Raw genomic sequence first — 14,005 nt, 5'->3', positions numbered from 1 at the left:
CTGTCTACAGATATTTATTTATGTTTTCAGTCTTACAGCCGAATACATAATTCACTTATGATGTTAATTTACTTACTTTGGATTATTTTTTAACGAATATTTATAAGAAAAAAATAATAAAATAAGTCAAATTTCTCTAAAAATTTAAAATAAAGTGATACACATAAGAATTCTAAACAGGAACTAAAATAAAGTTATCTAAACAACTAAAAGCATCTAAACAAACTCCTAATAATACATGAAAATTATTAAATAACAACAATATTTAGAGACACAAAATATTTAGTCATTATATTAATTAAGTTAAACATCATTTTATAAATTAAAAATTATTAATATTTAAAATAATTTTTACTGTTAAAAAAATTATAATTATTTTGTGAATTAAATCTAAATTAGTTTCTAATGTTATTAAAATTGTAATTACTTACTATATTATTTAAAGTTCAATGTTGAATTAAACTTAGTTATAATCGAGATAAATTAATTTAAATTTCATCATACGAAGTCGAATTATCACATTAGATTAAGACCATACCAAACTAAGATAAAAGATTCTCACATTATGTCAAGTCGAATTTACTTGATCCAAATTAAAAAGAATTGATCCAAACCCATGATCTAAATTATGAAAATTAAAATTAAAATGTAAATTTGAAAATATGAAGAATTTCAAATTATTATTTTTAGTGAAATTTAAAATTGTTTTATTTTAAATAATCTAGTTACTCTAATAAAATTTTAAATTTCAGTTTCTTTCTGAATAACATATTTTGTCATAAGATATTTAAAATTCTCTTAAAATAACATATAAAAACAATTATTAGTGTTGTAATATGAACAAGTAATACCTTTCAAAAAAGTTTAGGAAGTGTAAAATTTATATTATTTATCTATCCTTAAATAGATATTAGAGATAGAAAAAATAGTGATTTTAAATTTTTGAAGGAGGAAAAACAGAGAAAAATATCTTTCAAATATTAAAATTAAAGTTCATATATTTTATAAAGATTAAAAACAGAGATTCCTAAATGATTTCTAAATAAAGAAAATACAGAAATTAAAATAAAAACACTCGTTGTATAGAGAATAAAGATATATTTAAGCGAAAAACTTTTCATAATACACTCTGAACTATAGAAAATAATAATATATCTCGTATATTTTTCCGAGGTAAAATACTTAGTAAAGCACAAAAATCAAACATAAATGTATCCATGTACAGTGTATGCCAGAGGAACCTCATTGCTAACTCATGACCCGCTTTAATTCTATGACATGTAGTTCTTAGAACTTTAAGAATAATTATAAGCTATTGTCTACAATACATATGAACACTTCACTCAAAGATCTCATTGTACAATGTATGTTTAAAAAGCTCAAGCAACATAATATTTGAAATCAGACTCAAAAGACTAGTAGTATTAGAACACACAGTCAACCTATCAAATGAAACTAACTACAGTCTCAAAACCAAATGCAATTCCTGGCTTGGAAACAATCCCAGTCACAAATAAAGTAGTTTAAGTGAAGACACATCATAAGTGATATACAATACAACACAAGCTCACGAAAACATTCGGGAATGGCAGAGTGGCCTTGTGGCAAGAGCAAGATAGATCAATGGAACTATAACCTTTCTGATAGATACTTTGCCAGAGAATCAACTGGCTTAGTTGAATCAAAATTTCCAGATTTCCGATGCCGTTCCCTTATCTTTGTGCGAGCAAGGTAATCAACTGCAATCCAAGGGAAACTCAACATCACCGTGCTTCCCAAACCATCAGCCTCTTGGTTCTCTGGGGATTTATCTTTCAGATCAAGGGACTTTCTGACCCAACGAGGATGATATGTCACCTGATACCAGGCCGAAGCTTTCTGCTCATACAAGGAATTTTTTTCTTCCTCGCTTAAATCTCCAACATGTGAACTCAATCTCTCAAAAGTGTGCCTAAATTCCTTTTTTAGGGCACTGTATGAGTGCTTCAGCCTCTCCTTAAGCTCCCCTTGCTTCCTGCTGTTGTATTTTGGCATGGACCATATCTGTCCAGTAACAACTTCCTCTTCTCTTTTAACTTTGTATTGACCAAGTAACCCACTCAACTGGCCGTCATATGCACATTTTTGCTCCCACGAATCAGCAATAAAATCAGCAGATCCTGGAACCTCAAGATCTTTATCATATGGTATATCGCCAGACACAAAGTTCAAATAGGGTGCATCAATATCTTCATCATAAGCATCTTTGATACGCCTGTAAAGTCTACCCAGAATTTTCTTCGACCTGTACGACTGGTGATTCTCTTTCCCCATAAAATCAGGGTACAGTTTTGGTTTCAGCTGATGAGGCATAGTGACAAGCTTCCCGGTCTTTGGAAAATCAACAGCAGTAGCAGCTAGTTCCGCTAAGTGTATGCATTTCTCATCCAATGCACCATAGTCACTGGAATCAGCATGCACCACATGTGCGTTGCAGATAGCACCCAAATTTTCATTTACCATGTTTCTGACAAAAAATTCTATGATGTCCTGCAGTGTGAAAGACAAAAACTCTTTAAATTGCGGGCTCATTTTTGCAATACATTGTCAACAAGAAAAATCACACCATATGTGACACTAGACAAACTAGAGAACAATATGAAGAGCATATAAACATGTGCAAGAAAACACATTTGCAACATATAGCTCAAACTCTATGATTCCATGAGTCGTGTGTAGAATTAGATCCAGCAATATGAAATGTTATTACTATAAGAAAGTCTCATTCAAATTACTAACCAAATGCATGTCATTATAATTCATGCATAAAATTAACAATACTAATTTAATATTCTCCGTGTATAGAACAAAGCATATATACAGCTAGTTAACTGGGGAACTTAATGCAATGACATTCAAAAAACACGTACTCGAGTCATGACTTGACGTGTCAGAAGTTTGCTTTCTGCAGCGGCATACTCCATAGGTACCCAGCTCCTCTTACTTGGTGGAATGAGATTTTCATCCCATGTGACAAAATATAGATCCCCGTCAAGGTCACTTCCAGAAGCTTCATTTGTATGTGGCCTGTCACCCTTCTGAGGGAAAACAAGACAATCGCATAAATGATGTAAATCGGGGGCATCAACTGCCTCCAAAACTCGTACATCACCTGGATGAAGACAAGGATTTTTGGCTATAATCACAAAACCTTTAACTACTTGCAGGTTCTTTGTCTCTGAAAACCTTGACCCATGCTTTGAGAAACAATTCTCAAGAGAAGGAGTAGACACTTGAACAAAGCACTGCCCGTGTTCAAGAACACCCAACTCATCTAAGACTCCCATCAACCATCGCCCGGATGGTACAAAAATCCTGGACTTTTCTCTAAGTCCCCAAAGCTGTGCAGCACGTGTAGAAGTTAACATACCTCTAAGATGAGGTTCTGTTTGGGGACTGAAGCCACAACTTAACATTATTGCTGCAGCATTCCCATGCTCGGCACATGATTTGGTAAGAACATCAAAAGCGATATCTGCATCCACAAGCATTTGGTTTAACTTGAAAAGCATTGCCTCCTGCATTTGCCAAAATATTTCATCAGGCACACCCAGTGCTGAAAGCAATGTTATAATCTGCCTGTTAAGAAAACCAGGCTGAAACCTAGTCCAAGCACAGATCTCCAAGATAGTATGAGAAGACTGAAACTTGTTCATACTAGTCCTCAAAGAAAGTCTGATCCCATCCCCTTTAGCAGGCCAAGAAGCCACAACCCCTTTAAAACCAGCGTATCTGATCTGGTAAGCAGAGGGTATATTGTCCAATTTCAGTTTTTCTGCTACTTCCCTTGCAAGATCAGGAGAGAGCATACCAATTCCATCAGAGAAAACGTAATTATTCCGCTCAACATCAGGTAGCGCGAAGTTCACCTCATTTGCAACAACTTCAACTGTTGCATAGGTAGATGAGAAGCATTGTCCCATCCTAGCAGCACACTTTGCAACATTCTTCTGATTAAACCTGCCCATCCAACTCCGTATTTCATCACATCTTATCTTTCCTTCAGCAAAAAACCAAGCAGAACGATCTCTAAGTTGATTGGATGAAAAGGCTAAAAATGAATATTTTCGGCCACAAAAGGAAAATCCCTTTTCCAAGATGGTCTTCACCCTCTCATATATTTTTGTCTTTTGAGGGAACGAGTTTGATGTGATTTCCTTCACAATAGGAGCAACATAATAGTTAAGGGCATTCACATTAATTGTCTGCATGCCTTCATCCATAAAGGTCACTCTCAAGAAACAATCTGAAACTTCTCTGAATTTTCTGAGAACCCTGTTGGAAAGTTCAACTTCAGGTGGTATACAATACGCTTTTGATGGAGTAATAACCAATCTCCTAACCTCAACAATATCATCCAACTGTTTAGAGATCTGATAAAGTTTTGGGTTTCTAAGCAACCATTCTTGAACTACTTTTAGCCTCTTAGCTGCATCAAATACTGGGCGCTTGTAAGAACATAAATGCTTCAGGGCAGCCACATTGAGCTCCTCAGATTGATTTCTTAGCAATTCGAAAAAACTATCAGACAACCTGTGCTGATTGAATATGCCTTTATGTACAACAGCATTAACCAAAAACATTATGTCAAAAGCAATGCCCTTCTGATAATCTATATAAAAGAAAGCATTTAACATGGGCCTGCCAAAATCAGGTTCATTCAGTGTCCTTAGGGTCTGTTTAAGTGGAAGCTCATGTATTTGCACTCTCTGACCTTTCAGATAAAGCATGGCCTTCATCAATTTTGCACCATGCCGAGGAGGGATTGAAATTTTATAAAAATTGCATCGACCAATTGCCCCACTAGGAGTAAAATCAGTGGTTCTAATCCAAGGATCATCATCATCCAGTAAATCAAATGGTACTAAATCTTCAATGTCATCCTCGGCAGTTCTGTACCAAACCCAAGGTGAAGAAGCTAGGTGTAATAATACAACGAGATACGATGTATCATTATATCTCCTCATCTCATTAATGTCTCTAATCAGGAATCCCACCTGAAAATCACACTTTATAACTGCCTTTTTGTCTATATCCTTGAATGAGAATGCAGTATCTCTAGTGAAACAAAACCTGCACATGCCATCAAAAGGATCCACTAGAAATTTTACTCCTTTATCAGGTCCTTTCCAAGCAACAGAAAACTCCCCTGGGCTAACCAATGTCCCAATTTCAACAATTACATCAGACATCTTAAAAGGAGTTGTAGTTCTCCTCCTTTTGTTCAGGAAGTATGGATTTTCAGGTCCACAGCTGACCTTTAAGGGTTCATTCTTTAAAAATATATCACAACGACCTGAAGCATTGAGGGCAGCAGTCACTGACTCTGAAGATGCAAAATGCACGAAGGCATGAGGCTTGACTTTCATATAGTCATCTGTTCTCGTAATCTTTGCAGTATCAGTGATATTAAATTCCGGATATGACTCTGGAGGGGTCCAAGAAGTCTTTAACCTACACCTGTAGACAAGTCCAATTTTATTCTCCAAATAATTAACCAGATCACTTGCTTTTACCTCACTGTCAAATCCACCAATGCTGATCTGAGTCACCACTGAATCGTTTTCACTTGCTTCTAAGTTCATGTCTCAATAGTCTGCAAATTCTAAGCCACACAAATTTGGCAAGTTAGATTAACCTTTTGAAATAGCCACATAATCAAATATTTGAGGACAAAAATACAGTGTGGGAAAGGGGAGGCTACAATATTAGCCAAAAAAATACTCATCTAATGAACATTCAGAGTGAGGGCTTTAAGAGCATGAAGAGGTCACAGTATTATCAGCTCTAGAAAAATTATAGAGTAATTTTGGTTACAAAAATATATTCAAATATAACTCAACAAATCAGTCATCAAAAATACCAAATTTAATGAGTATAAAAAATTGATAAACAGGGGGAGACAGATGCACGTAGAGAAATGGATTGGAACTCTGAACGTAGAGAGCATTTCCACTAACTGATTTTTTTGTTTCTTCAAACCTTCTTCACAGACAGTCACCACATATCCTACCTCACCACTTCTACATTATTTCTACGCTCCAAAAAAGTATGCACTAAAAAAGCTATCCTTTCAGAAACAAATTGCACCTTGAACAGCCCATCATGGCCCGACAAAATATGAGAACAAATTTCCCACTCAATAGTTTATAGTGCAGCAGAAGAATGAAACAATTTGACTCAAATCAAGAAGAATTTGATTAAAATTCTTTAAAATAATTACATTATGAAGATTCAGGTTGATTAAAATAATTACAAATCAGAGGCTTTAATCATGTGTTTGAACGGGCTTATGACAAATTGATTTTGAATGCAAGGTTTTAAAAAACTGACGGCAATGGCCACAACTTCTGACATTTTTGACATCATAAGGCCGCAGATTTAGGAGAATTCAGAAGCAAACTTCATAAAGAAAACTCATAACAAAACAGAAAAAGAACATTTGATTTTAAACTCTGGCTCAGTTACCGAACCAATAATTTAAGTAAAAATATAAGAATTTAATGAGCTTCCTGAATATATAAGAAAGAGTTTAACCGTTACTTAACAAGAAATTTTGGCAACAATAACTTTTGGAGTACTCACTGCTAGACCTGGTTTTCATTTAGTTGAAAATCCATTAGTTAGGCGGACTGTTAGACTATCTGTAAGTTCTATACATAGGGTTAATTCTCTATCATTTTGTATTTTTTATCATTCTAATCAAAACACTTAGTTTCTTTATTGGTACTCCATTACTGTTCTTTGAGTTATGATTAGTGGCCACATCAAATGGCTGTAACATGCATCTCCTATCATAATTCTGACCCCCACAATTCAAAACACAATGAAATACCAAATCCAATGCCAAAAAGAAAATCTGCAGACAAAAGAAGAAAGCACAGCCCAGAATGCCAAAAGCTTACCCACTAACGAAACTAAATTCAAGACACCGCTGTTATGAAATCAAGAAACCGCTGAGTATTTTGTTTAAGAAGAAATGGTTGATAAATTGAGGTTGACAATGTATGCAATTTGAAAAAGGGAAGTGGACGATGAAGATAGAAAGAGATTTACCTGTTTGCTTGAATTGCGATTGGGCAGTGGAATTGAAGTTTGACGGGTCAAGTGTGGTCTTATTTATGTTTCTGATACCTTCCTCACGAAGTTTATATTATTTGAATACATAAAGATTCTGTGAGTCAGTGTCTTTTGTCCTGTTTCTTTTGCATTCAACCGCCACATTGCGCTCTCCAATCAGTGTAGCCAATTTCATTTTCATTTCCATTTCTTAGGGCTAAAAAAAAGTTAATTATAGTTAAAACATTTGTTAGAGAAAATAATGAATAAAAATCATTAATATATATATATATATGATTTTATGTAACTTTGTGTGTTATATAAAAATAGAATAATAAAATATAGTATTTATTTATGTGATATTAAAATTGTGTTATTATAAAATAATTTTATTTTAATAGAAGTAAAATTAAAATATGTGAATTTGGGTTTATTTTCTCATTATTGAGCAAATTATGATATTTTATTAAATGATAGTGTTGTAACTTGATCATAGTGTCAAGTTTATTTTTAAAATAATTATTATTAAAATAAATGGGTAGAACCTTATAAATAATAAATATATATTTGATAAATAAAATATATTATATAGAAAAATGCACTTTAATTTGTGTATAATGTGCTATCTTCTGTTTACAATAATACTATATTTTTTACTCGTGGTAGACAGAGAAGTTTTTAAAGTAGAATTTGATAATTATTAATAAAAGTAGTTTTTATACAACATGAAGAGATTAATAACATTATGTATTATATTTGAATTTCAATAATGAAAGTAAAAACAATTAAATTAACAAATTGTTAAAAACACATTGCATATAGTAGAATGAATTATAATGAAAATTTTATTAGTAAAATCATTTGACATAATTTGTACGTTCAATAAATAAATAACCTGCGAATAATTGTATATTAATTGTAATAAATAATTTAATTATTTAAAATAATTTCGATAATAACAAATAATATAGAGCATAAAGTAGTCAAAATTGATATTGCTTTTTTGCAAAATTGAAATAGTTAACCTATTCACGAATAATTAATTTAATGAAAATTAAATGTAATTTTGTTTTGCAAATTATCTTTGTATGATTTTGACTTAAAAGAATTATGGATAATTTTAAAACTATTTTATATATATTATTTTTATCTTTATTAGTTTGTTTGTTATTATTTCTTATTTGTATTTTGAGTTTAGCCATGTTTCTTCTATTATAAATAGAGAATCAACGTGTATATTCAACGCAAGATAAATTAATTTGTACACATATTTTCATTATATTCAACAATTATCAACCTTATTTTCATTGAATAAGTTATTAAGAAATTAAGTATGATCATAATTAAAAAATATATATTTCAACTATACAAATATTTATTTGTGACACGAATAATTATAACATTCCAAAAATTTTACATTTAACCAAAAAGATAACAAGGTCTTTACATAAACAAAAGAATATTGAGACCAAAATTCTTATTATATGTCTTAACTCCTGTCTCCTAACATATGTTCACCCTTGACATTTGGTAAGCTCTCACCATTAACATAATCATTGCAAAAGAGAAAATAAACACAAAAAAAAACAAAAATAACAAGGGATGTTAATATCAAAAGAATAAAGCATGGAATTCATAAATTAAAATATATTATATTTCACTTTTTAAATTGAGCAGAACACTTAAACACATCATAAAAGTCTAGACTCAAACATTGGGATATATGTATTATTGTCGAATTATTGTGGATTGTGCATTTGTGGTGGCTACTGCTCTGTAAAGTTATTGCCAATGAGTTTCATCCTACCACACACAAGGTTAGTTTGTTAAATAATGCCCTAGGCCAAGGTAAAACTCCTATACTAGGACCTCCTCACCATGTATCTCACCCTTCTCTGCTTGAGAATGAATTATCATTAGAGTGTCAGGATAACCCCCAAGATTGAGCTCCCTACAATAATACATACATTAATGGAAACAACCATCAAGAATTTTCACTTGGAACTCTTTTCAAACCATACTTGACCACATACATAACCTAATGCATAAATCATCATATAATTCAATATTTATTAATAAACAAGTTTTAAAGTACCAATACAACTCAAAACCCAACAAGAAACAAGAGAAAAGAAAACACAAGCCAATACTGCACTTAGAGCGCACAATGGCAGCATTTTGGCGCCTAGTGACACACTACTCAGCCACTAAGCCTGAGCCTGATCCAACGCCCAGCGCCCAAACCCTACTATAAAAGTGGTACTCAACGCCAAAAATGGCATTCAGCGTCCTAGAGCCTAGTGACTCTCTGTTTTGGCAGCATTGAGAGCCACACAGCGTCGCTCAATGCCATACTAAATGACAACATGTTGTTGTTTTGATTTAGATGCACCTTGGATCTATTCAAATGATCAAATTCACTTCCTTGACAATGGATTGATGTAAAAACATGTTTATTGACGAAATTGGGTACCTCTTTGCTCATTTGGTCAGAAACAAGATGCACTAGATCAACCCAATCACTCAAAAACACCTATAACCAATTGTACACATTATAAACCATAATTAAACAAACTAAGGGTATAAACAAGTCGCAATTGTCTCAAGAACAAACCTAAAACCTTCAATTTTATCACAAACCTATTCCTTTAGACTTTCACATGTTAAAACCCCTAAAATAGACCAAAAACAACTTAAAACTCAACATATTAACTACTTACCAACTCAACATCATATTTATGGTTAATTAAAGTCCTAGATAAGTTTGTAATATCTACAAACAGCTACCCAACATTAGTTATAGTTCCGAAATCACTCTTATAAAAATTCACATAACAGAACCTCAATTTAGATTGAAAATCAACCCAACAACACTTCCATTTCACCATTTTCAATTCTAAAACGGGTTTGTACCTCCTAAGACTCCAAAATAACCACATCCAAAGTTCAAGTAAGCACTAATTCCCAATCATTCACAACAACATTTATCAATAATCCAAATTCATTCATCAAACAATTCTTATTAAAATAATTATCTCAAATGGTAACATATTCAATCAAACATCATTCTCACAACTTAACAAAAAAAATTTCATACTTCTTACCTTACAAAGGACCTGACTGCTCTACAAGAGCTAAGACGACTTCACCAGCTCAAGGAACTCTATTTGAACATACAACTCATAGAAACATGATCAAGGTATATATAATTAGAACCACTAATTAATTGAGATTCTTTTAGAAGACTAAGATGACATATGCAAAACACTACAGTTCGCATGCAAAGGAAACAAGATAGATCAAAGAAAAAGAGTAGAAATTAACTTACTCTTTTGAAAAAAATGATTAGTTAGACTTGAAGATCTCGTCGTGGTGATCACTTAGGTGGTCTCTAACATTCGAACAGATGAACACACGAGAAGAACTCCTAAAGAGAAGTGAGAAAACAGTAGAAAAGTTATTTATAAAAAAGTAATATGTTTTAAAATAATGAAACTCGTTTATAACTAAACTATTTATATTAATTTAATATTAAAAGTAATTGGATCTCACTATTTTTAACTACTACCATTTCTAAAATGTTATTTTCTAGGTTTATCCAGTAGTTAAGTGTTATATATCTTTAGCTTTAAATATTTGTACACTACTTTTTTTGCATTGTATTTATTATTTTCTATTTTTTATCTAAAATAAGTATTCTATTTTTTTTATTCTAAAAACAATAACATATATTTGAATATGTAAAAGCTGGATGCAAAATATAAATTTAATTTCCGAAAATAATTAACTTTGACTTTTATTATTGTCATTGAAAAATTAAAAATATTAAAATTTGTCTTTAAAATTTGAAAGACAATTATGAGTAGAAGAGAATCAAATTCCTTCTTAGAATAAATATTTTGTTATCAATGTTTTATATACGATGATGACACTGAGAGATATAACATATTTGCTCAAATTATTAACTGGTAGTATTATTCTTACTTTTTCAAAATATTTGTCAACCAAAACTTTGCAATAGTGATATCAAAATGGATAATTTATTTTGATATTTAAATAATACATAGACAAATATGTCTCGTAAGAAGTGTATTAAGATAATTTGGATAGGATTATGTTTTAGCATGATAGAAATGCACAAAATTAACTCATACTTGAGATAAAGACTTTTAAAAATTCAAAAGTTGAAAATCCTATGTTGAAAAAAATAAGAAAATTAAGTAACATATAAAAAAAAATTAACACACATTGAGCGTTAATATTCCATGTTAAAAGGTAATATTAAAATGCACTAAAACATAATAATGAATTCTCTTAATATATGTTGCCCATTTTGACTAAATTTATTTGGAAATATTTAATCTCATATTTTTAAAATAATTATTATTAAAACAAACAAATAGAAACTTATAAATGCATATTTAATAAATAAAATATACTATTACTAGTGCAGAAAGGGCTATGTTATTTTGGACTTTTAACGTCTGATCTATGTCTGACGTCTATATAGGTGACGTTAAGGGTGTTGCTCCCTCCACCACCACACCTTTCTCCCTCCACCTCCCCTTTACTATTTTGTCCCTCAGTAAAATTTTATTTTTAGAGTTATTATTTTTTAATTTTACCCATTCACAACCTATTTCACTAATAACCTATTCTAGTCCCGTACATGAGTAAAATACTTTTCTTTCATTTTAACATTATATTTCTTCCTCTCTTTCTTTCGTCGTTGTGAGATACTACAAGTTGCAAAGGTTGGTGGTGGTGGAAAGAATTAACAAGCAGTCTCCCTCTCGTGGTGCAGTGTCGCTCTCGTGGTGCAGAGTGTGTCGTGCTTCCTTGTATTCGAATAAACCTTGAAATAAAACCCTAAAATAAAAAACGTAAACGGAGGTGACATCCTTCAACGGATGTCAACATCCTTCAACGGATGTCAACATCCTTCAACGGATGTCAACATCCGTTTAAGGAAAAAGGATGTCGACATCCGTTGAAGATGTCACCTTCGTTTAAAGGTTACGTTTTTTATTTGAGTTTGTTTTATTAGGGGACATTCGTTGAAGGATGTCACCTCCGTTGATGTATACTTCCTCACGTTGGTTGATGCTCTGGATGCTCCTCGATGTTCCTCTACACCATGGCGGCAATGGAAGCTTTCAAACCAAAAAAAAAAAACTAGGAAGAAAAAGGAATGGAAGTGCGGGAGGTGGGGAGGTGAAACGAAAATGGGGAATGGGGAATGGGGAAGAGAGTTCCGTGGGTTGGTGCTGGGAAAGTAAAATTAGGATTTCAAATTATTTAAAATAGGGTAAAAGTAAAAATCTTTTTAACTTAAGGATATAATTGTATTTAAAATAATGTGGGGAGGTGGAGGAAGTATAGGGTGGTGGTGGAGGGAGCAACACCCGTGACGTTAATGAGACGTCTGACCTAGGTCTGATGTCTATATAGACGTCTGATCCATACAGGTCAAACGTTTATATAGACGTCTGACACTATAGATCAGACGTCTAAAACGTCGTTGTATTTGATTGAATCTTTTTCCGCTTGAGGCCTCTCGGGTTGCTCTGGCTCATGCTGATTCGAGTTTACAACTTTATATTTTAGTTGAAAAGAATGTATTATACGTTTTTTTTTGTATTGGATAGTTTTAAAAACGTAGTGGAGAGAATTGGAGGAGGAGTGCAAAACGCAAGAAATTGTCGCCCAAGGACACGAGCAAAACTAACGAAAATGCATTTTAATCGGTTCAAATGAAAGATAATGCATCAAAAAGTGATGTAATCGGAGTAAAATTAATTTAAAACGGTGCAAAAGTGAGAAAATGAACCTGAAAAGCGTAACTCGTAAAGAGAAAACGCGAGGAAGATGATGAATATTAAGTGGGCGTAACTGCTGCCTCGCGTTTTCAGTGTTTTAATGCAGTCATATAGAAGTCGGTTCCCCCCACATCAGACGTTTATATGGCTTTAGAAGTCGGATTTGCGAGATCTGACGTCTAAGTGGAGTTAAAAAGTAACTTTTTAGATTTCAAAAATGAGTATATAGAAGTTGGTTCCCCCACATCAGATGTCTATATGGCTATAGAAGTCGGATTGGCGGGATCTGACGTCTAAATGGAGTTAAAAAGTGACTTTTTAGATTTCAAAAATGAGTATATAGAAGTTTGTTCCCCTTACATCGGACGTCTATATGGCTGTAGAAGTCGGATTGGCGGGATCTGACGTCTAAATAGAGTTAAAAAGTGACTTTTTATATTTAAAAAATAAGTATATAGAAGTTTGTTTCCCCACATTGGACATCTATATGGCTTTAGACGTATGCTACCGCCAGAACAGACGTCTATATGGTTGTTTTATTTACGGAAAATGTCATCGATCATTTTTTACGTTGGATATTCGAAAATCAGACATATAAAGAGTTACGTTAAAGGTCTTTTATGCAATAAATATAACATTTTATATTGACCTTGTATCTTCTTCCAATTGCATTAAGTTATGCACTGAATTACTCCATTCTTTTATTACTCACGTTTTGACATTAATCTTCACTACGACTTGAAACATCCTTATATACAATCATGAAACATCATCCTATAATAAAATATAATGAACTTTTATTATATATTCATTCGATTTGATAGAAACTGGACCATGTTAATAGAATAAATTACACAAAGTTCAACTCAACCCTATTGCAACACACAAAAATTTAAATGGATTGATTCTTGCATTGAGTGCAACCCAATTTTTGCATATCCAAAACAAACAGAAAATAAAACCTACAACACAAAAAAAAAAACATAAAAAAAAATTGAATTGTGCTTTTAGGAGATTTAAAAACTTTCTCTAAAACCCAGAAAATATCATGTATAATTTCAACTGCATATAATAAAAAAAACATATGG

The 14,005-nt window shown here is 32.3% G+C and overlaps 1 protein-coding gene across 3 annotated transcripts; it reads right to left on the bottom strand.

The window, feature by feature from the left end:
- Positions 1–1,294: 1,294 nt before the first annotated feature.
- Positions 1,295–7,225, bottom strand: RDR6 (RNA-dependent RNA polymerase 6). 3 transcript variants are annotated; one of them, XM_047322219.2, is made up of 3 exons: positions 7,096–7,225; positions 2,910–5,644; positions 1,295–2,529 (listed from the first exon to the last, which is right to left on the bottom strand). In XM_047322219.2, exons 2-3 carry the CDS (start codon positions 5,622–5,624, stop codon positions 1,630–1,632), a joined length of 3,615 nt encoding a protein of 1,204 aa, XP_047178175.2. In that variant the 5' UTR covers positions 5,625–5,644; positions 7,096–7,225; the 3' UTR covers positions 1,295–1,629. The 3 variants fall into 3 exon arrangements, with proteins under 3 accessions (XP_047178175.2, XP_047178176.2, XP_087963248.1); XM_047322220.2 differs by having other exon boundaries at positions 2,910–5,635; positions 7,096–7,171; XM_088107122.1 differs by lacking the exon at positions 7,096–7,225 and adding an exon at positions 6,945–7,053.
- Positions 7,226–14,005: the final 6,780 nt, after the last annotated feature.

This window comes from Vigna umbellata, chromosome 2 (genome assembly GCF_029865625.1).
Source record: "Vigna umbellata cultivar VRB3 chromosome 2, Vumbellata_1.0, whole genome shotgun sequence".
Classification (NCBI taxonomy): domain Eukaryota; kingdom Viridiplantae; phylum Streptophyta; class Magnoliopsida; order Fabales; family Fabaceae; genus Vigna; species Vigna umbellata.
Note: the sequence above shows the minus strand (reverse complement) of the source record. Positions and strands in the feature narration are given on the sequence as shown.

Excerpts from the sequence above, each read along its gene's own strand:
- RDR6 (XM_047322219.2), bottom strand. The coding sequence starts at position 5,624 with ATGAACTTAGAAGCAAGTGAAAACGATTCAGTGGTGACTCAGATCAGC. Across the intron at positions 2,530-2,909 it reads CACGTCAAGTCATGACTCGA|GACATCATAGAATTTTTTGT; the intron begins GTACGTGTTTTT and ends TTCACACTGCAG.